The sequence below is a fragment of the Euprymna scolopes genome, chromosome 10, assembly GCF_053919585.1.
Source record: "Euprymna scolopes isolate OS-2025 chromosome 10, ASM5391958v1, whole genome shotgun sequence".
NCBI classification, from domain to species: Eukaryota; Metazoa; Mollusca; class Cephalopoda; order Sepiida; family Sepiolidae; genus Euprymna; species Euprymna scolopes.
This window is the reverse complement of record NC_136491.1, coordinates 120,144,546-120,167,629: the sequence shown is the minus strand read 5'-3', so window position 1 is coordinate 120,167,629 and position 23,084 is coordinate 120,144,546. Positions and strand designations below refer to the sequence as shown.

General features: G+C 36.4%; 1 protein-coding gene across 1 annotated transcript in view; it reads right to left on the bottom strand.

Annotated features, from left to right (window-relative positions):
• Positions 1-14,093: 14,093 nt before the first annotated feature.
• LOC145286247 (uncharacterized) overlaps positions 14,094-23,084 on the bottom strand; it is a 153,227-nt gene continuing 144,236 nt past the window's right edge. The window contains exon 6 of the mRNA XM_080135067.1: positions 14,094-16,651. Coding sequence (XP_079991193.1) covers positions 16,469-16,651 — 183 coding nt within the window. The 3' untranslated portion in view covers positions 14,094-16,468. The remainder of the gene's footprint in view (positions 16,652-23,084) is intronic.

The following is a 23,084-nucleotide window of genomic DNA, read 5'->3' as shown; positions in this document are numbered from 1 at the left end:
GTGATGGGACAGGGGATTAAGTTTGGTAGACAATATGGAGCCCATTATATTAGAAGCTCTTTTGTTTTTGGATCCTGTTTAAGAGGGAGAGAACTCTGCCCTCGTGTTTCACTATTTGCATTTAGGTCAGGAGGTAATATGATGGAGACTTACCTCACTAAGCAAGAGAAGTCTATTTGCTTGTATATTTGCTTGTATATTTGCTTGTATATTTGCTTGTAGAAATGATAAACTTGTGAATCAAATGTCAGAAAAGCTATGATGAAATGAGACATGCTTCAGTTGGCCCTTGTTTCTCAGCCAAGGTTTCTAACTTTTTTCTGTGGCAACACACTATTGAAATTTAAAAAAAAATTTCCCACATGCATGAAAAAAAAAATGTCCACTCATAAAGGTTTTTTGCAATAAAATGATAAAAAACAAAGAAATAAAAATTTATATTGACTTGATTGCACCTGTGTGCACTTCTTCTGGAAAATGAGCTTTCAAACGTCTTTTGGACAATTTTGAAGTAGAAAGAGAAAAAATATATAATGAGAATTTTTATTCACATAAATCAATATGTCCTGTATTCAATATCTGGTTTATGATAATAATGTAAATGTCAGTGGGAGAGTTGTGACTGGTGCTTCTTTACTAATGCTGTAATATGTGGGCGAATGTGAGAGAGGCACACTTTTCAGTCTTCTTCAATATTTTTAAGCCTTTCTCATTTTTTAAAATTTTAATGTTGTTTAAATAAAAAAATAAAAAAAACTCCTATTTGGTATAAGTACGGAGTTGAGCACTGAGATTTAACTAGCCTTTTTAACTTAGAATTGGATACTCTTCCATAACAGAAATTCAAAAGGCGTCCATAATTTGTGACCACGATCACTGGAAAGGCTTTCTAATTTCTTCACATTACTCAAAATTGGGGAAAAAAATCATTGAACTAATAAATCTAGCACTGTCATCAAGATCAAGAAATCAAATGTGTTTATTAAACAAAACAAAATAAAATTTAATTATCTATTCGCGGCTCACCGGTAATGATTCCGTGGCACACTAATGTATGTACTACAGCACAGCGGTTGGGAACCATTGGCCAAGAATGAGGAGGGATTAAAAGAGGTCGTATTTTGGTGTATAGGTTAGTTTCGTCTCCAGGACTGATGTTAACTTAACTCATGGTTCAAGTGTAAAATAAACAAATTTTTGCTGAGCTGTCCTCTTAAATAATCAAATTCTGCCCAATTCCAACAATCGTTACCAGTCATCAGTGTTGTTGTACTGTAAACCTGAAAAAATTAACATTTATCCACGAGTGGCCTTTAAGCCTTTGCAAGTAGAGACTCTGTAGTAAAAAAGGGCGAAAGAGGAAAAAGAAAAGAAAGATAATAAATAAAGAGGGAAAGAGAGGGGGAAAGAAAGGAAAAGAGATGTAGAATGATACAGAGAGTATAAAGAAAAAGAAAGAGAAGGAAAAAGATACAGAGGGAGAGCAAGGAAAGAGAAAAAGAAAGAGAAAGATATATATATATATATATATATATATATATATATATATATATATATATATATGGATGTCTGCAATCAGACTGACTTTGGTGTTGTGGGAGGTCATGTTGGTGATGTTCTTGATGTATGATCAGATGAAGTATTCCAGTGGGTTCATGTTGGTGGAGGAGTGGGAGGCAGTGTGAGAAAGGTAAAGGTACAAAATCCTAGCACTCCTTCTAAAGTCAACACTGGGTCTCTTTGGACTTGTGGGCCAGCAACGAGTTGTGCTGCCACACCCAGGGTTTGTCAGCAGCCACCCAATTGCACTAGGGGATCACCACACTCTGCAGCACATCCAGGTACACTTTGGTGTTGACTTACAAGCCGACTTTGAAGATGTGAGGTGGCATGATGTAGCCCTTACTTGAAACCACACCAAAGACCATAACCGTGGCCGGAAACTTTGTTTTCACCACCCTGAGCATATCCCTGTTATTTGTGGCAATCCAGCGATGGTTCTGGCTGTTGTGCACCTGGTCCTGGCAGAAGTTCTTTTCATTTGAAAAGAACCAGAGCATGTTTGTCTACTTGGGATGTTTCAGTTTGTTCAGCGACCTGATGGACTTGATTAGCCTCGAGTTCTTTGTCTTCTCAGTCAAGATCTGATTGTCTCATGCCTATACTTCAAGTCTTCCTTTACACATGCATTCAAAGTTGTGTATGAGGCACCTAAATCTCTGGCAATCTGCTAAATAAGCAGCTGGGAAGTTTACTCAATGATTTCCTGGACCTTTTCGATGAACTCCTCGGTCCAAGTCTTTCTGCCGGTGTTCTTGGCCTTGGGTTTCTGCTCCACCACCTCCAAAGAGTCGTCCATTGCATTGAGCTGTGCCCTCAAGTGTTGAACTGTCCAGATTTGCATTTTGAATGTGCTGGCAATGGTCCTCTTGTCATAACTTGGATTGGTAGAGATCATGAGTTGTACAGTGGCGCATCTCTGATCTTGCTCATTGAACATTGTGTCACTTTCAGACATGATAGAAGGCTCCTATCACTCTTGGGATTTGTACACAACTGGCCGACTAGTAGATGGTCTGCAACACAAAAAGAAAACTGGTTTTCATCAAAAGGAAATGGAATCATGTCGTTTTTCTATGGCGACAATTTTATCATTCCACCCTATAGAAGAGTTCCAATAGCAACAGTTTTAGTGCCATGTGTCACATGGGTCTGAAATATTCTATCAAAACTTTTCCGCTAAAATATATGAATTATATTTTCTTAATTAAAAGTTATTAAAGAGACCGTTCATTGCTTTTTATTAAAAAAAAATTGAAAGAATGTTTAAATGTTGTGTGTGTCCTCATTAAGTTGACTTTAGTCACCTTTTTAGTGCCAACAGGCTCCTGTTGGGGCGCTATTGCATGCGTGCTGTCAGTTCTGGATTCAAATATGGAAGAGAGAGAAAAGAGACAGAAATGTTTGGGTTCAACCTTTTTGTTTACTTCGTCATGTGCTCAACTCGTCTTAGAAATGACGTATGATTGGACGAGCTGGGAGGTAAGCTGTATGCTTGCGTCAATCAACTTTGAGCTGAAAATATGTTTGGTTTTATTCATGTAAAATTCCTTCTTGTTATTGTTTATAGAATATAGTCAAGTTAAATTCCTAAAATTCTGAAAGATATTTAACTATTAAACCTGCAAAACCCATTCGCTGGAGTTGCCACAAATCTCCGAAGTGTATCTTGTTGAACCTGGAAACCTCTCTGTCGAACTTGGAAATCTGGACAGAATTTTAAACAGAACCCTTTATTTAATCCACGGGGGTAGCATGCTCTTGTTTCATCAGATATGACCGGGTAGAAATCTTAAATAATTCACAATTGTATTCTTAGCCAGCACTGATGATTGAACCTTTAACCTCCAGAAGAGTGTCACTTAAAACTGAATTTTACTTGGAACTTTATCCATTACATCACGGGTTGGGCAAAACAATTCCTGAATTCGACAAGACATATCTAAAGAAGGTTGGAGGTTCCATCGGTCGAAAAGTTGTGAGAATAACATCCACGATTAGAACAGTATTCTGAATAATCCAAATAATACGAATCCTCTGTTCTTGTTTTAAAATCCTCAACCACAATTTGATCAAACAAGGATTGCCTAAGAGATGATTTAGCCAACGTTTGCATTGGCTTATGTTAAAGTTAAGTTACAGAGATTGGTGGGAGGGGGTTCACAATGACAAAATTGTTTTTTTAGGAAGGAAATAACATGTCTCTTTGTTCACTTATTATCCCCCCTCTCTCTTGGTATCTTTATCTTTCTCTCCCATCGTCTCCCCTCCATCCGTTTTTTTTTATCTACTTTGCCTTTTTCTCTCACCTTCTCGCACACTTTTTTAGTTTCTCTTTTATCCCATAAAAACTATTATATCAAAACTCTTTTGTTAACCTTTGACCTTCAGTTAAATCAGAGAAATATTTCTTTGGCTTTGTAAAACCAACAAACATTTTTTTTGGTTTGCTGTTTTATGTATGCTTATCGGCAAAGTCAAAGTGCACTAATTTGTGCATCCATCAAGGGACCAGGTACAAGCTCGTGTTCCTTACTTAAGCATGACACATGCTATCCTGGGTTCTACAGAAACAATCCCTTATTTTTTAAAGACCCTTAGGTAGTAGAATAAATAAGTCCTGTTTTTTTTTGTTTTGTTTTTTTCACTACAGAGCCTTCATAGATGCCCATTCCCCACATTTTATTTTGCCCATCGGTCACCCTAAACTGCTGTCATATTTTAAAGGACACCATTCTGTAGAAAAATTTTTCTACAGAGGTAAAAAAAACTCTGAAGATACGAAATTTGCAAGCCAGAAACACTTACGTTGAATGTATTTTTTTAATTGAATTCTGTGTTGCAGAAAGCATTGCGTTTAAAACGTGCTTCAAAGCTGTAAATGGCCTCCATGATAATCCTTCCTGACTGAGGCATGTCAAGAAGTCAAGTCTTGTTAGATTTGCGATTAATCCTATCACAAGAACGTTGAAAAGTTCAATAAAGTTCATGATGGGAAGAATATCCCGTGACCGGTTCTTCCTTCTGACAAAGTTCCCAACCAGGGAACATAATTCAAGATCCTATTTAAGGGGATTAAACCACAGCAGTATGAGTTCCCTCAAAATACATTTCTGCAGATAGATGAGTGGGAAAAGCTTCCCTTAAGAATTAGATTGTCTGAACAATTTTCCAACTGGAACTGAATTTGCCGCATCTGTGCAAATAAAATTTCCGGGGCAAACTCAAACTTCCATCAGAAAGTTCACGTCTGGACTAATAACTCTCAAACTCCCATCAACCTTTGTTATAAACAGTCGGCAGTGCTTCTGGCCAGCGAATTTCAACAATCCATTCCCATATTGTATCTTGATCTGCTTTATTTTTGACATCCCACTTACTCCAATTTAGAAAGCAGCTTGCTTGTTTTTACAGTTACCACTTAGAAGATTGAGAGGGCTTTACTAAACCACATTTTTTTCTATCCGTTTTTTGGGGGGTTTTATTTAAATATTGTAAATATTATTCCACTCTTCACGATGAAATTTTTGTGAATTTTTGGAAAATTTTTTTTTTTTTTTAATTGTGATCACCTAAGTCGGATAGACCCCATAGAGTGAATGTGGTATTTTGGTATCATGTCTACCATAGTAATCGTAATAACAGCAGTTGTAAAGAGGTCGACCATAGGGAAGGCGACCTAAAAGTTTCCATTTTATTACCGAGATGTAGGGAAGTGTGCCACTCCTTTCCCAGGATTACTCCCCTTCCCTTTGATCCAATTATTTGTTCTCATTCATGTTCCTTTTCACCTTTCCGTTATTCTTCCTGCATTGCAAACAGCCTTATTAAGATCTACATACTTATTTTCAAATAATGTTTCAAGCAGAGCTGCCATAATTTTTTAGATTATTTTTTAATATTTTTATATTTTACTGTTGATCGATTGTTTATTGAAATAAATCTCTTTTATTATTAAGATGTCAACATTATGTGGATTTTCGTTTTTATTTTATTAAAAATATTTATCTGTTCAAATCTTCTAATTAATCGTAAAATTTTGTTGGAAAGCCGTACATTTTGAGAGATTTTAATAAGCAACCACAGAGCGTCCCTGTTCACACACACACACACACACACACACACACACACACACACACACATCTATATACTAGTGTTGGGACGATTAATTGGAATCAGAATTGGAAATCGGAAAAGTTGGAACTTTTGGGAGTATCGGAATCAGCATCGGAAAAATGTCTCCCTATTTTTCAATGCCAAAAAACGATTCCTTTAATTAGGTTTTTTATTTGATTTTTTTAAAACAAGATCTCCCACTGCTGGTAGTAAAAATAAAACAGTCAATATTTATTGATTTTAGATTACCAGTAAAATTAAAATTTATAAATCACCCCCTCCCACATACACACACAAGTGTATTTTTATGTTAGAGAAGATATATGCATATTTAACATGTATTTTTATGGTAATCGAGAAAAAATTAACAACCTTATACTAAACATTTAGAGATTTATAAAGAATCAGAAGCTGTAACCGTATCGGAATCGGGAATTTAGTATGGAATTGGTAAATGTATTGGAATCGGGAAAAATGTTGGAATCGTCATTAATCCTCATTGTTTTTTTTTTAATTTAAGTAATTATTTTTCATCTCCAAATTATTTATTTAATTGATTTATTTTCTAAATACTAAACTACATTCTCGAATTCTAGTTTAAATTTATATGTCCTAACTATTATCTCTTTGATCTAGGATAGTTTCGTATCAGTTTTGTTTACATCTACGATCTCATAACTGATTTTGCTTAATATTTTATTTGTTAATAAGAAATTGTAATTTGTGAGAAAAATAAGTTAAATAACTTACTTGACTTGAGGAGGTTGGAGATTGGAGGAGGATCGGATTCGTTTTGGACTGTGAAAACCTAGTGACATTTTAATTCTAATTTATATCTGCTGCTGAAAGTGATTGCATAGGTATGACAGTTACTGGTTATTTAAAGGATTGCTTCCATTGGGACAGCGGTATTTCAAGCAAACATTATTTTGTTACGAATGCTAGAGTTCAGACGCACGGGTTTTGTGTTTCTTGACTTCTAACAGAGCTGGGGGTCGCGATCTTGGAAAATTTTGCAACCGTTATACCAGACCCAACTCTGATTTATACATCTTTGGTGTTGGAGAATTTTCGACAAATTAAAAGGTTAATTTAAAAAGTTATTAATTAAAATTTATCTTCACTTCACACGTATTATGTCAGTAATTTTAATTTTAAATTTGTCTTTTTAATTTTTATTATTATAAAAGTATTCTATTTTAATTTCACTTCAATAACATTCTTAAATTCTTCGCGTTGTAAGGGAGATAACTATGTTTAATCAATTTTTATCAATTTACCAATTTCTCTAAGTTTTAGGCATTCTTATTTTAATATTTTGGCTTTGGTATTTATTAATCATATTTTATAATTCTAATATTAACTTCTTTATGCCAATCTTAGTTTAATTTTTCCTTTATTTTTTAACTTTATATTTTGATTAAATTTATTTTATTCCATCTTAGCCTGTTTGTCACAGTATCTTGCAGTTATTTAAGTTTAGATTTTCTTTTCATTCTTGTGCTGCTTAAATTACTTGGGTGTAATTTTATCATCCATAACAATTATTAAAACCAACACTACTTTTATTTCTCCTACGTAGGTTATAATTATTTTATTTTCTATATGTTAAGTTGAAGATCTTAATTACTTATTTATTTATTTATTGCACCATTTTAAAATTTTAATATTAAATTTAAGAATTCTTTTTACACATTTACGTTTCTCCTTCAATATATTCTGTAAATTTTTCCTTTATAAATTTATTTCAATCAGGATTTAGGGAATGAAGTACTTAACAATCAAAATCATATTTCATTCTGAAGAAGTCTTTCGGGAAATAAAGTCGAAAAAATACATGAATTTAATTTCATTTGCTTTTCTATCTGTTCAACCGATTATTAGTTATACTTATTTTATGTTGATTTGGTCAGAGTCAATCCAAACTGGTTTCAAAGCAGATGATTACATCTGCTTCACACTTGCGTTGAGTTCTCTGTATGGGAAATTGTAACACAATCTGGCTCTGCCATTAAACAATGACTCACGTGCTAAGTAAGCATTTTAAACTGTGACGTGAGCGTGACGTCACCGAATAGAATGCATATATAAGCATAAAGATCGGAAGGAAGAAGAGAAGAAGCAAAGAGAAGAAAAGGGAAAAGACACATGGCGATTAGGAAGATGCTCGACAAGCATGCAAGTCTCTTCCTCTTACACTTTCGGAAGCGAACCAGCCAGCCTGGCAGCTGAGTCTAGTACAGTATATTGAAAGCCAGCTGAGTCTGGTGTCGTTTACTGAGAGGAAGTTGCGTCTGGTGCTGTGTATTGAGAGCTAGCTGTTTGGTGCCATGTATTAAGAGCCAGCTGTGTTTGGTGCCGTGTATTTAGAGACAACTGTGTCCGGTGCCGAGTACTGAGAGCCAACTGTGTCTGGTGCTGTCTATTGAGAACCTGTCGACATGGTGGTCGATTAAAGAGAACAACAACATTACAAAATAACGCGACCGAGAACCCACATGCATGCATACAAGACAACGAAAACAAAACGCGTTTGCAAGTGGAAATATAAAGTTTAATATTAACAGATTACACAACCATTTATAAAGTTTAAATAAGGCATTTATATACATAGATAAATAATAACATAAATATGAAATACATTTCGACCCCCCCCCCAAAAAAAAAAAATAGCATGAAGTAATTGTAAATTGAAGTTTTAGTATTGAGATGATTAATCGAAAAAAAAAAAAAAAAATTCGAACTTTTTTGGATAAAAATGATAATCGGAAAAATTCGTATTTATTTTTCGACGCCAAAAATAAATCTTTATTGTTTTTATTCGTTTGTTTTTGTTTAAAACGTAATTTTCCATGGTTCGTATTTTTAATTAAATGATAAATATTTATTGATTTTAAACAACCAGTGAAACTAAAAGTAGATCACCCCAACAAGTGTATTTTTATGTTTGCAGAAATATATGATCATATTACATGGGCTTCTGCGGTAACCAGCCCTTCCCTCATAAAAACTCCTCTATATTTAGAAAATTAAAAAGAATCAGAATCGGTAATTTAGAACAGAATCGGTAATTATATCGGAATCAAGAAAGATATTGGAATCGTCCTATCACTACTAAAAATCACCATTTTTTTTAATTAAAAAAAATCTTTTGTTTCTATAAAAAAGTCAAACATTATTTCAATAATGGAATCTCGAATATAGATTCAAATATAATTATGTTTTTAAATCAGTTTCGGCGTTTCTATATTATACAAACGAAAAATATTGAATTTCCAGTGAAACAAATGATACCTACGTAATTTTCAGTTCTGAAGTAGTTGCATGTCCAAAAATTACGAAAAACGATGAGGTAGAAAAATAATTATCGATGAAAAAGTATTTTCGATAAAGTTTATAATGAGGAATAAATTTTGTCTGACATTTTGAATCACGTTCATCACGTGACGTAAGCAGCAGACCTTAATTATCTCCCCTGTCAACTTATTTTTTCTTTAGTAAGCATAATATAGTGATTTTGCTACCTTCCACAAATTTCTTTTTTCCTTAATAATTATTTTTCTACCTTATCGTTTGTCATAATTTTTGAATATCTCACTATTTGAGACTTGACAATTATGTAGATATCATTTGCTACACTCCAAATTCAATATTTTTTCGTTTGTATAATATAGAAGCGTCCTAATTCCTGATGTAGCAGAGCAGTACGGCGTAATGTCATTCCAAATCAATTTTTCAATGTCTTGTTTATAACCTTTAAACCTTAAAGCTACTAACAATTAAATAGTTAGATTATAAAATAAATAAAAATAAACAAAACTAAACTGATGTAAAACACGAAAATTCGTAATGCTTGAATGTAAACGTCGTAACATGATTCCATTTACTTATTAGTTTTAACGCAAAATTACTACTTAAAATTGGACACATGTGTGATTTCTTTATATACACTGCTTTCAGTCGATTATGGGGAGGTCGCCTACGTCAATTGTTAACTGCTTATCTCCCTTTAAACGCGCCCCTCATGTCTCTTCCTGAATATTATTGGCTCACATGGAGCTTTCACACAAGTCAACAAACGATCGGTTTGGAGACCTGTGGTGTTCTCTGGAAGCTGAGTGACAACAAGTCTCCTCAGACGTCCAGCTCTCTCCACCTCCTTCGATAGCATTTGCAAATAAATTTCCGTCATCGCAACAGCCGGATACCATTGATTTCTCGCTGGTAGTGGCCATTGGTTTATACTGGAATTTGAGTGGCACTAAGCCTCCCCACGATCCCAGTTCTCTTCGCGCTTGTCCAGCAGAAGTCTGGCCAGCGCTCTTTCCTCGGTCTTTCCATCCTCCCTGACCCTTTATTATTATTATTATTATTATTATTATTATTATTATTATTATTATTATTATTATTATTTATATAAATATTAAAACAATAAATATTTTTAAAAAATCGGAATAATATTAATAACAAATTAATAGTGAAATCAACAAAAATGTTTAATCTTTAATGATATTAAAAAAAACAAAAACAATTAAAACAAAATTAACTGTTCCCCCGTTATTCGTCTGCATAATAGCTGTTTTGAATTTATATCCATTGTTTTGTTTATATGGAAAAGTTTTGGTCTATTTTCGTTTTGAAAAAGAGAGTTTTACTCTCGAAATTATCAAAGACATTAAGTACTTCGGTTATCCCAGTAATTCCATATTTACTGATTTATATGTGAAAAATGATTTGCAAAGCAAATGGGCATACAAGGATTTGTAATTTAAATGCTGTCTTTGGTTGTCTGTTTCCGTTTGTACGTCAAATCACTTGACCATCCTTGTATCATACATTGCTATCAGCCTTCTTAAACATTTATATATTTGTAATTTTGTTTATTTATTTTTTAGCTTGCCAATAAATAAACGAAGAATCCGAATGTAAAACACGGTAAGCGCCATTTTTTAAATTGTTTAATTACGGTCACCAAAAGTATAACATTACATCGTCCTGGCACAGTTCAATTCATTTGATTAAATTAATGTGATATCTTTATTATATTTCGCTTGATCCGTGTGTTTGTCTGTCTGTCTGTTCTACTTTTTCTCAGAATCTACTGGGTTGATCCGACTGGAATTTTGTTTGGACCTTTGAAAGTAATTATGGCACCCGTTTGATGCACAGGGATTAATTGGAATTAGTCACCACAATGCCATATCTACTGTAGAAGTTTGGCGTGAAGCACTCATTCGAAGCAAACGGGCTATAACTTTTACCCGTTTTTAAATGGCTAAAAGTTTAGTTTATTTAATACGAACAGGGAGACCCGACGTTGCACTGAATTGAATGAATATTAACAAACGTTCCACTCTTTCAGTACTTTTATTGTCATCTAAATCAGTGAATTTTTTCAATCAAATGGATTGATTACCTGCTCTAGTCGGGGGCCCATCGCGGTGCATCGGGAGGAAGCTTCACATGCCTCCCCGTAGCGGCTTAGTTTATATATTGGTTTGAATTAAAGTTTAAAATGCACAAATCAAGTATTATGGTTCAGTTGTGCTCTAAACAGAAACATTCATTTTGGACGCGCCCCATCTTATCAAAGAACATACTGTTGATTTTATATGCCGGGATCCTTTGCATGTGCGGTGATAAAACTTCTCAAATTCACTTGTGATGTTATGCTGTATAAGGGAGTTAACTTAACTTTTTAAGGTAAAAATTGGACTGTTTCTTCTTTAATTGGACTTTTTCGATTATCGATACTTAATATGATACAAAACCTATCTAAGAACATTCTCAGGCACATAAAGTACATTTGTGTGAAATTAAAAAAATCGGCCTTGCCATTTTCGCGTCCATGGGGGACGAATGTTGAATAGGGGGTTCATATTAGAAGATGGAATATATGAGAGGTGAGTTCATATCTTTCTTTATAAATGGCCGGCGTCTTCTTCGGTGTCGTTCACAGCTGTTGGGTGTGAGATGAAATGCACATGTACGACAGTTTACAACATACAATGAAACATACTGGAATCTTGATGGCTGTTTCTAAAGGACCACACGTACAACCGTTTATATTTTATATATATTTCTATTCCAGTTGTTTCATGTTTCCCCAGGAGCTTGCTTTATGTTTTTTTTTTTTTTTTACATAGGTATCACCACTTATCAAGGCCAAGAGGCCACTCGAGGATAAGGGTTAAAGAGTGTACAGTAGAAATTGGACAATAATGTGTCTACATATTCTTGTCTTTCAGCCTCTGCTTCTAGGCTGAGTTGGAGCAGGCTCTCTCACATCCCAATGGAGTGCCGAAAACTACTAGACTGTTCTAAAACTTCTCGTTTTCTCTTTTCCGGTGATGTAGCCGATTAAAAGAAAGTGTCTCCTTAACCTGACCTCCGGTCATTTATCTAAATGTGGCATGATCAATGTCACTTATCGATTATTGTTTTTGATTTCTAAATTCCTGTGTTTATAGCTAACTACAGCTAAATCTATAAACATATCGCTTAACTATTTACGTCATAAACTTTCAACTAAAGTTATTTTACCAAAACGATATTTCTATTCTTAGCCTAGCAAGGTTACTGGTGTTGTCCGGAATTAGTGTTTTCTAGGAAGCTCTATACAAAACACACACACACACACACACAGTGTCTTTTATATATAAGTAAAGATTCCGATTTTTAATTTAAATAAGAATTTACTGTCGAATTTTAGATTTGAAAATATTCGTCTTTGTAAACTTAATTTTTTTTAATTTGAAAAATTGTATTTGCCACGTTACACATTCGAACTTTTCAAATAGAAATACATATACTCACTTTCAGGTAATTATTTAGGTACAGCATTTTAAAATTAAATTACAAATATAAGACTGACATGTAGCCCAATATTCTCTGACAACCGGCGTGGGCGAAAATACACAAGCCACGATCACGGCCACAAATTCCATCTAAAAACGAAATAAGATTTTTCTTTCGTTACCAACTCCAGAGTCATATTTAACGAAAAAGCAAAAATAACTATCACACATCTGCCACAACTTGGCGGTTGTAAATGCTCTTTTCTACGCTAAAATAAAACCATTTGTTTAGATCCGATAAAATATAAGCTTAAGCTCAGATATTCGCCTAAAAGTAGATGGGAAAATAATCAGCGCATGGTTAACTGGAGGACAATGTTTCGATCTCTTTCGCTCCCTTGGGGTTCAGGAAATTCAGGAGGCTGCTATTCATTTTTAACTCCTCCACACACATTCTTACGCATCCTTACAAAATGCGACACACATAAATACCTATGCTGTCACAAAGTGGTCAGGAGCATCTAACCCATTCTCAACTCACGCAATTACACACACACAGTCGTACATTTACGCACATTTACGCACATTTACAAAAAGCGGCGCACACATTCATACACTTATGTATTCTAAAGCAAAGTAATACACACTCACACAAACGCTTGCACTGTTGCACGCATATACACATTCATAAATTACAGGCATAAGCACATTTCAAATGAACAATTTTGTGCGCGTGCGCTTGTATATATATGTATATATATATATATATATATATATATATATATATATATATATATATATATATATATATATATATATATATATGTTAATTCATCACAAACGAGGCATTAAGGCATTATTTGGGATCAAATCTACAGGGGTACTATGTAGTTTTCCTCGAACAAATTACTTCTTGTTCATTTTTTCTTTTAGACAGCCATTGTTCTCGCGGAGACTCGTTTCCTGCGTAGTTCTTAGTAGAATAAAACCTTTTCAAGCATAACCCAATATTAACTTATTCATTACAGTGTGGTACGATGACAAAGAGCTCCTCACATTTAAAAACTTTCTACCCAACTTTTCTTGTCCTCAGAGGGAGGCATGTATAGTTGAAAAAAGGGTCATGGAAAACATGTTGAATGCGGCAACCCTTCACTTGACACAGACTGACAGTTGTTAACAAAAATCGAATGTAGTCGGGTTAAAAAAGGTCAAATCAATGCTGACTGACATCGGTTTCGTAAAGATTACAACTCAGAACAATCCGCCCAAATTTAATAACAATACATGTATTCATGCCATTCCCTTATCCCCCTCTCTCTTATCTTTCGCCACGAAAGAAGATTTGTAATTCAGTTTGAACTTAGACTTTGTTCGAGTCGGTCACAAAAAAGTTCGAACTGGGGCTCGGTCCCAAGCAATTGGAACTTGGCCGGTGTTAGCGGGGGTCATAAAATGTTGAGAAGTGCGGCTTGACGGGTGATAGTTGTATGGTATCTCAACTCTTGAGTTCTTGAAGTGATTCTTTAAATGTTTATATAAAAAAAATATTTTTATAAAAACATTCGTTGTTCGCTTATTTTATACAGTGTTCAATTCCAGTACCAAAGCACCTTCTACGGAGAGAATTAATTCTATGGAAAAAAAGTCGTACCAGTAATGACGCCGATAACTTGAAGAGAAAACCTGCCAAGCAAACGTAACATACGTCGTACCAACCCCTTGATATAGAGGGGATGTACCTATCATTTTATCGTGTTTAACACCCGGGAGCTGGTTATCATGCCAAGGACGTAATAACCGTTGTCTCCACGGTATAGAGAAACCAAGTTACTCTTCCCGGTAAACGGCTTTGTTATAGCAGGACCTGTAGCCTCAAATCTATTCTACGTTTATTCTTGTTTTAATGAAAAGTTTAGCAATTTTTCAATAAATTATGTTTTATTAGGAAAATAAATTTCCAGGTTTAATATAAGAGAGAATGATTGGATCTTGTGAAGTAACTGTTTTTTCTTTCTTTTTCCGTTTTTACTTTGATACGAGTAAGGAGACACAAATTAAAAGATATGAGGCAGTTATGGCGCTGCTGAAATAATACTTCTCCGCCAGCTTTTCATAGAGTTTTTCACAACAGGGAATGCCGACTGATGATGCGAATCAGAAAACAATGGTTACTGGGTTAAACGTCACATTCTGAATCAGTTGAGAGAAAAAGGGCGTGCTTGTAGGTAGACATACACAGGGGAAATACGGCGGTTTAAAATGAATGATCAAAAATCTTTGATAAATTTACGTATCAGACAATAGATAGATAGATAGATAGATATACACAAAAGATTACGGAAAATTACTGATTAGAATTTTAATTGAAAATGTCAATCAGCTTTATCGGTTATTTCCGATTCTTCATTAGCACGAATGCATTTTACGTCTTTAAAATAGAGAGCAGGAGAGAAAAGCAAGTAAATGTGTTCGTACTAATTGCAAAATTTCTACTTTCGATAATTTTCCATAATTTTTGTATTCGATACCTATTTTTGCCTGATAGATAAGAATATCAAAGTATTTATTTTGAACTGTCATATTTCACTTTCAGTTTTGTGTCGTTTTCTCTTATTTTTTGTATTCATATATTGACTTTCCATTTAAAGTCTCAACGTATAACTATTTTTATTTCGTTGTTATAAATGTTTAAACAGCCGTGATGATAATGACGTCACGCACCTCAAGATTAAACAAAAATATAAAACCAAAAACATTTTATTGTTATTATAGAACTTAACATTTATATTACCATTAATGTTTTAATGGGGATATAAATGCTAGGTATTATATTCCCATTAAAAATATTTTAACGCATGCACTCCTTATTCCCATTAAAATGTCTTAAAGCTTCAGCTTTATATTCCCATTTAAATGTCTAAAAGTTCCATATTACTATTAAAATGTTTTCAAGCTTAAGTTTTATATTCCCATTAAAATATTTTCAAGCTTAAGTGTTATATTCCCATTAAAATAATCTAAAACTTAAGTTTCATATTCGTATTAAAATGTTTTAAAGCTTAAGGTTTATATTCACATTAAAATGCTTTATATCGATGAGGTGCAATAGTCTTATGTTAACTCGATGATGCCCGGGCCCATCTTGATTATATGCCCCAAAAGACTTAAACATAAGTTCTCGTAAAAAGAAATATTATCAAAAAGAGAAATCGTTTGAATATGCTTGAATGCCCCCCTCAATCTGAACACATATGGTCATTAGATTGTCACCTCTCTCTTCTTGTCACTGCTTTATATCTCCATTAAATTGTTTTTAATGCTTAAGGTTTATAATAATAAGTTTTAAATCTTAACTTCTATTTTATTTCCCTTCTTTCCAGGATGTTAGACACGAGATCAAGTGTTAGTTTGATGAAAGCGTTTCTGTGAAACGAATTGGATATAAACGTAACATACCCAGGTGTTCAGTTCATGTCGTTAAGTACTTAGTCACCGTCATTCCCAACTTAACCTTTATACTAACATTGAAAGGATCAAAATGTTAAAGCGTCATTTATATGCTTTGACAGTTAAGCATAAATTTGATAATTGTTTCTGTGGAACGAATTGAGACCGAACTTGTCATACCCAGGTTTTCAGTTCATAGTCATCGTCGTCATTCCAATCTAAAACTTTTCTAAACAACATTGAAAGCATTAAAACGTTAAAGCGTTCTATTTCCATTAAGATGTTTTGAGAGTTAAGCTCAAATCCGATATTCCCATTAAACTTTCGTAATTTGTACAATTTATTCCTTGTTTCCCCTAAAATTCACGACTTCTTTATAACAACATTTTTAACAACGAAATCAAATAGTTATACTTTCTTTTTAAACTTTTCCTTCAAACAATAGATCAATAAAAATGTTCTCATTTTCTCGATCGATTGCTTTTCGTATTCACAGATATGAACAAGTATTCTCTTCTCTGCACGAGAATTCATGTCTTCATGATTTAACTGTAGCGCCACCAGTGGTAGTAATTGATGTTATGATGGATCCAATCCAGGTAACTCTGTACGCGAGAAAATACATTCGGAAAACCTTTCGCTGAGCAGTTATTGATAAGCCATGACATGACGCCTCCAAGGTAGTAAGAACCGTTTACTTCACACATCAATGGACCACCAGAATCGCCCTAGAAAAGAATGAATCATAAGAATACATTTAATATATCCCATATGTAAAGAAAAGTCAAACTGCAATAGCAGTGCACTTGAAAAATCGATATTTGATTCTACCTCGTCAGTACATTTTCACTCAGTATTCTTTACATAAAAATAATTCTAATCGATTCTATCAACTACATATTCTATCTGACCCGATAATTCTTTCAGTAGCAGACATTTCGCGAGATTCACTGTTTATTTTCATTTGACAATAAACAAAGATGATTATCCAATGAAAACGCTGCATTTGTTACGAACGGAAAGATTAAAAATTGCATTTTTATATATTACGACTACATTGTTATATATAAGCTTATTTATGCACGATTTCCTTATTATTCTCAATACTAGACGTAATAAATACTTACACACATGAATAGTCAGGAAAATTTAATTATTATTAACGCTCTCATTTACCACGTGTGTTTTTTACTATGTCCAATAGAGAATAATCAAATATGTTATGATTATGTTTATAAATTCAAATATTTTTTATCTTTTAATTTTAATGGGTTGTAATTCAAAAATCATTTTAAAAACTTTAAATTATCATTTAGATACCAATTGACCGCCCTTTATATATATATATATATATATATATATATATATATATATATATATATATATATATATATATACACACACACAAGGGTCCGACAATATTTTTCGGACTTTAGTATTCGATTTTCCGAGTACCATAAAGGGACGAAATTCCTTCAATAGAATAGCATAAACATATAAAGACAATACCTGTAATAAAAATGGAAGAAAATCGATTAGGTAAGAAAAAATATTTAATTTTCATCATTTTTTCAAAACACACGCGACATTATTTTTCAGACATCGTTGAAAAACCGTAAAACCAACCAAAGTTAAGTATCTGCAGAATGTATTCTTGGTTCCTCCTCTTCTCTCTCTCCCAACAATCGAGCACAGCATATAATAACAAAACTCTAAAGCACGTCTGACAGCACTGACTTCTGCCAACAGTCTGCTCCTCCTCTTAACAACACAGGCTTTTTATATGGCAAAATCGTTCACCTCTATTTGCATATTCTCCTAACTCACGTGATCACTACTCTATAAATACGAGTCTTGACCGTTTCTTTTCTTTCTTTTTATTTATTTTCGGTGACCGACCCGCACGTGGTCTATCCAGGTAAGTCACGCATTTCTCCACACTCCCCCCTGATCTCATGATCACAAACAGGACATGCGGGCAATCGTCGTTGGCGGGTACTCCTTCGAAGAATCGGGGGCAGCATTTCCTCATTGCTGTTTTCTTCATTACCACCATCATTACTACCAGTCTGTTCCATTATCCCGTCTCGTGGTTCCATAGGCGGTGTCTCACAATCAGGGCAGGGGGGCAGTATCCGTCTTTGTCGGGTACTTCTCCGAAGAATCGGAGGCGTCATCTCCTCGGTGTGCTCCATCATCCCTTCTCGCGGGGTTTCGCAATCACGGGGGGTGGGCAGTATTCGTCTCTGTCGAGTATTTCGATGAGGCATTACTTCCTTGTGTCCATCGCTCTCCTCACTATTGTCATCAGTATGTCCCATCATTCCCTCGTCTGGTTCTGTTGGTGGTGTTTCTATGCTCACCTGAAGGGGCAGTAAGTGATCAGGATTATCTCTGAACGGTGTGTGATCCTCCTCATCGTCCTCAGAATCGGAAGAGGTATAACAAGGGCGGATATGTTTTACGTGACGTGGTATGTCACCAATCAACATGGTCTGAGGACTTATGATTTCGTCTATTTTTCCCCGGAAAAATTTCGTAGTGCACCCAGCATTCAGGGGTTTTATCCAAACAAGGTCTCCCACCTGATATGGTGTATTGACAACACTCACCACTGATGGTATGGCATCAACTCCTTTCACACGCTGTTCATATTGGTAAATCCCATTGGCTGGTGCAGTTGCTGGTGTTGCATTGTCCTTGGGTGTTATATTATACCAGTACACAGCTTCTGGAATAGAGCACTGCATCCTGGCTGCAATTCTTTTGATGGTGCGGTGACACCGTTCTGCTATACCATTACCCTCGGGATAATATGCACACCGATAATGCATTTTAATCCCCCATTCGTGCACGAATTTCTGAAATTCTTGACATCGAAATGTGGCGGCATTATCAGTCAGAATTTCAATCGGGGCACCACGTTCAAAAAAGACGGCTCTCAACTGTTGTATAATGCTGGCTGCATCCTGTCGTGTCAACAGGCGCCATATTGTGAAACGCGTCGGGCCACAATCTGTCATGGTCAAAAAATGTTTGTCCCCATAATGTGTTATGTCCATCCCTACTCGCTGCCAGTTGCCCTCAACCTCAAGCTTCCCTTTTTGCCATTGGGATGGTGCCGGATCAATTCTCTGACACTCTTCACACGAACGTATGGCTGCTTTCACTGATGCTTTTGTAGTTGCAGGGCATACTCTTCGGACAAAATATGCAGTCCTCTGAATTCCAGGATGTCCAATCTGCTGGTGTATCATACGGATCTGGTCAGGTGTTAATTGATCCGTTACAGTCGCGCATGTTTGTTGTTGAAGATCGGATCCCTGCCTCATTGCATCGATCCACCTCTTTGGTACTCGAGTCAAGCTATCAGCCAAATTCTGCATCGACGAGACTAACGTAATGTCTACCTGCAAGCTGTATTCGTCAACTAGACGCTTAATTATTGCTAGTCTCCTTCGTACTAGCATTTCACTTGCAGCTCTAGTCTTAACTCGAGCCTTTCCAGTCAAGGTGTCGGTTAACCAATGGTAAACACACAATGAGTCAGTGTGGAGATGCACAACATTAGTCTGCCATTGCAATGCGAGATTAAGACCTTTTAACGTGGCATCAAGTTCTGCCAAATTTATATGTTGGGCATCATTTTTCGGACGAAGCCAGCATGCATCTTCCACAACAACATCTAGTTGCTCCAACACGACACCTGTAGCCAACGAACTTGCGTCAACCCATGCATTTAGTTCGTTTCCAGACACTTGCCACTCACCCCGGGCAGGGTCATTCCTATGCACTCTGGACAACATTTCAGCCATCATTTGTTGGAGAGAATCATCATCCGCAACATCGTCCCATCCTTTTGTTACTGTAGTCACTCGTCTTTTCACCACTCCTGTTGCCGATCGGAGCCATCCACAGACAGGTAGATGTCCTACCAATTTACCACAGATAGAAAACACAGTACGTCTTGTTAATACATTGGGTAACTTTGGAAGTGGGCTCCCTCGCTTCCATCGCAACGTATTGCCCTCCTCCCAGACCTCGAGGCCTAGCACGGGCACTCCATCCTTTAGGCGCTTAGGGTCTTTGCTTATTAACCCAAACGCTTTCAGTTTTATTCGAACTGCATCCGCAGACATTATGTCCTCATTAACATAGATGTCATCTATGTAGGCTGAAGCAGCTTTTGCTGTGGTCTCATTCTGCATCAAAACAGTTTTAATAATGGTTGTCATAATCAAGGGTGCTACGTTTAGGCCAAAACCCAAACGTGTCAAACAATATAGTTTTCCCTTGAGTAGTACTGTCTGAAACGGCCATAATGACTCATGGACACGTATCTGCAGGTAGGCCCTCTTTAGATCCAGAAGTGCTACATTGCTCCCTTTTTGACGCCACTCTCTCAGTTTAGCAGCGCACACATCTGCGTTTCCGGTAAACGCATCAACATGCCGATTCAACTCTCGGTAATCCATTACGGGACGAATTTTTTCTTTGGTAGGTTGTTCAACAGCCATGAGCGGAATTAATCCCTTGGGTGGTCCCAGACGTTCCTGTGGGTATGGTATTAACCAACCATTGTCAATCCACATCTGAAGTTCTTCTTCATATGCGGCCCTATTCTTGGTAGAAACTGCATACTCTGGAATCGTGTTGCACAGCCGATCTGGTTCCTGGCCCATAGCCCATTTCCACTTTGCAGTCCACACCCTTTCATTGTCATCAAATGTAGCACAGAAGTCCTTTTCTTCAATCGACATGGCTGCACAGACGTCTTTCCCTTCTCCAAGCCTGATACCTCTAGCTGCTGTGATTGTAACGCCTCCTAGTGCTTGTATTGCATCAATTCCAAGCAACATGTCGTACCCAAGGGGTTTCTCCTGCATCACCAGAACGTCAACTTTAGCTGTGTCACCCTTCTCAGTACAGATTGTGACTGTCCCTTCACCACAACATACCCGTGATAAGCCATTGATGGTCATAACGCCGACTGGGTTCCTCCGCCACACCGGACAGCAATAGGCACTAACTATAGACCGGGAACACCCCGTGTCTATAAGTGCTGAACACTGCACATCATCAAGTTTAACGCTAATGACAGGCAATCCTGTGTTTATTGGTTGGCAGGGGGCAAGGGTAGCGATAGTACCTTGCCCCCAACTTCGTTTCCCGAACAGTTGTGAGATATGTGCCCAAACTTATTGCAGCGATAGCATTGCACTGGTCTCTTTGATTGTGGATATACACCTCTCCTATCACTCCGGCACTCTTTAGCAAAATGATTGGCCTCCCCACATTTATAGCACACTGGGGTGGCATGCTTATTACTATCTGGAAGAGAGTCCACATTGCCTCCATGTCGAAAACGAGCTGCTGCTGCAATTGGTTCCTGTTCCTTACAGATGTTTCGAGCTCGGGCCAATAACTCATCAGTTGACAATTCATCGATTCTTGATGATGCCCGCAACAGTTTACTGACCTCCTCGGGTAGGCCTACCAAAAAAGCACAGCTTAATATTTTATCGTTGACCCCACCAAACGGTACAGATAATTTTCGCAGGTCGGCTAGGTACACGTCGACTGTTTCCTTGGGTTGAAGTGTCCGGCTTGTGAACTGTTGCCATGCAACAAATGGATCTGTACCAAACGCTGTATACAGGCTCTGCTTGATTTCATCCCAGTCTGGTTCATCCCCGAGTTGTTGGTAGACTGCATAGGCCCCTCCGGTTAGCCTCAAAGGGATAACTGTGGCTGGTTCTTTAATTTTGCACAGTTTACAGATTTTCTCTGCCTTTTCAATCCATTCGATGACAGCCGGTCCAGTGGTAGATCCGTCGAACTCGGGTATTAAGCGAATGTCGAATCTGTCCATTGTTAGTCACCGCACACCAAACGCCGAAATAGCTTAAAACCAACACAAAATCAAGTATCTGCAGAATGTATTCTTGGTTCCTCCTCTTCTCTCTCTCCCAACAATCGAGCACAGCATATAATAACAAAACTCTAAAGCACGTCTGACAGCACTGACTTCTGCCAACAGTCTTCTCCTCCTCTTAACAACACAGGCTTTTTATATGGCAAAATCGTTCACCTCTATTTGCATATTCTCCTAACTCACGTGATCACTACTCTATAAATACGAGTCTTGACCGTTTCTTTTCTTTCTTTTTATTTATTTTCGGTGACCGACCCGCACGTGGTCTATCCAGGTAAGTCACGCATTTCTCCACAGTCTGTAATGTCACCTTTCTTCTCAATAACTTTTATCAATCTCTCTTCATAATGATCAAACATATGCACAGTAACATCTCTACGTGTTTCTATTAGTTGTTTTTTGGCATCTAGTATTCGTTCCCATAGTTGAGCCTCTTTCGTTATTTCAGGTCAATCATAGAAAAGTTGCGCAAACATTTCCCAAACATTTTCCATTAAATTTAGATCTGAACTTTTTGCAGGCCATCCCAAAGTAGTCATATTCATTTTAGCCATCCATTCTTTCATGCATTTTGACACATAGATGCTGTAATTGTCTTGCTGTAGAACGAAATCATTCCCGATCTCTCTTCTTATCCTTGGTAGGGCTTTGGCATTCTCGTCCCGCAACTGTTTGTAGCTTTCGCTGTTCTGTCGTCCTTTCAACCATATATTTCCATTAGCAAAGATCATACCCTAAACCATAACTCCTCCTCCTCCCATCTGTCTTTTGTTCATTACAACAGGCTCAACACTTCTCGACCAAGTACACCATCCATCGGGCCCACCAAACTTGAAACGCCTCTCATCAGTAAATATAACCTCCTTAAAGTCAACATAGTTTGTTAACCACCTTTTAGCACTCTACAGTCTTGCCCCTTTGTGTTTCTTTGTTAGTGTAATTTTCTTCTTAGCCTTTGCATACTTCAAACCAATCTTATGCAGCGTTCTTTGTACTGTTCGGAGGTTTTCATCCAATTCACATTTCTCCTTCGCTTTTCTTGTAACTTTTTCTCCAGATGTCAAAAGCCGTGTCACAATCCTCTTCATTCTCCTTTCAGTCCTCTTGCCAATTGATCTTTTCCGCCCTCTCTTCTTTTTCCGCTCGGAATTTGTCTTCAGCATGTATTCGACCGTTGATTTTGACAGCTTCAAATCCATGGCGATCCTTCTGATGCTGAGGACATC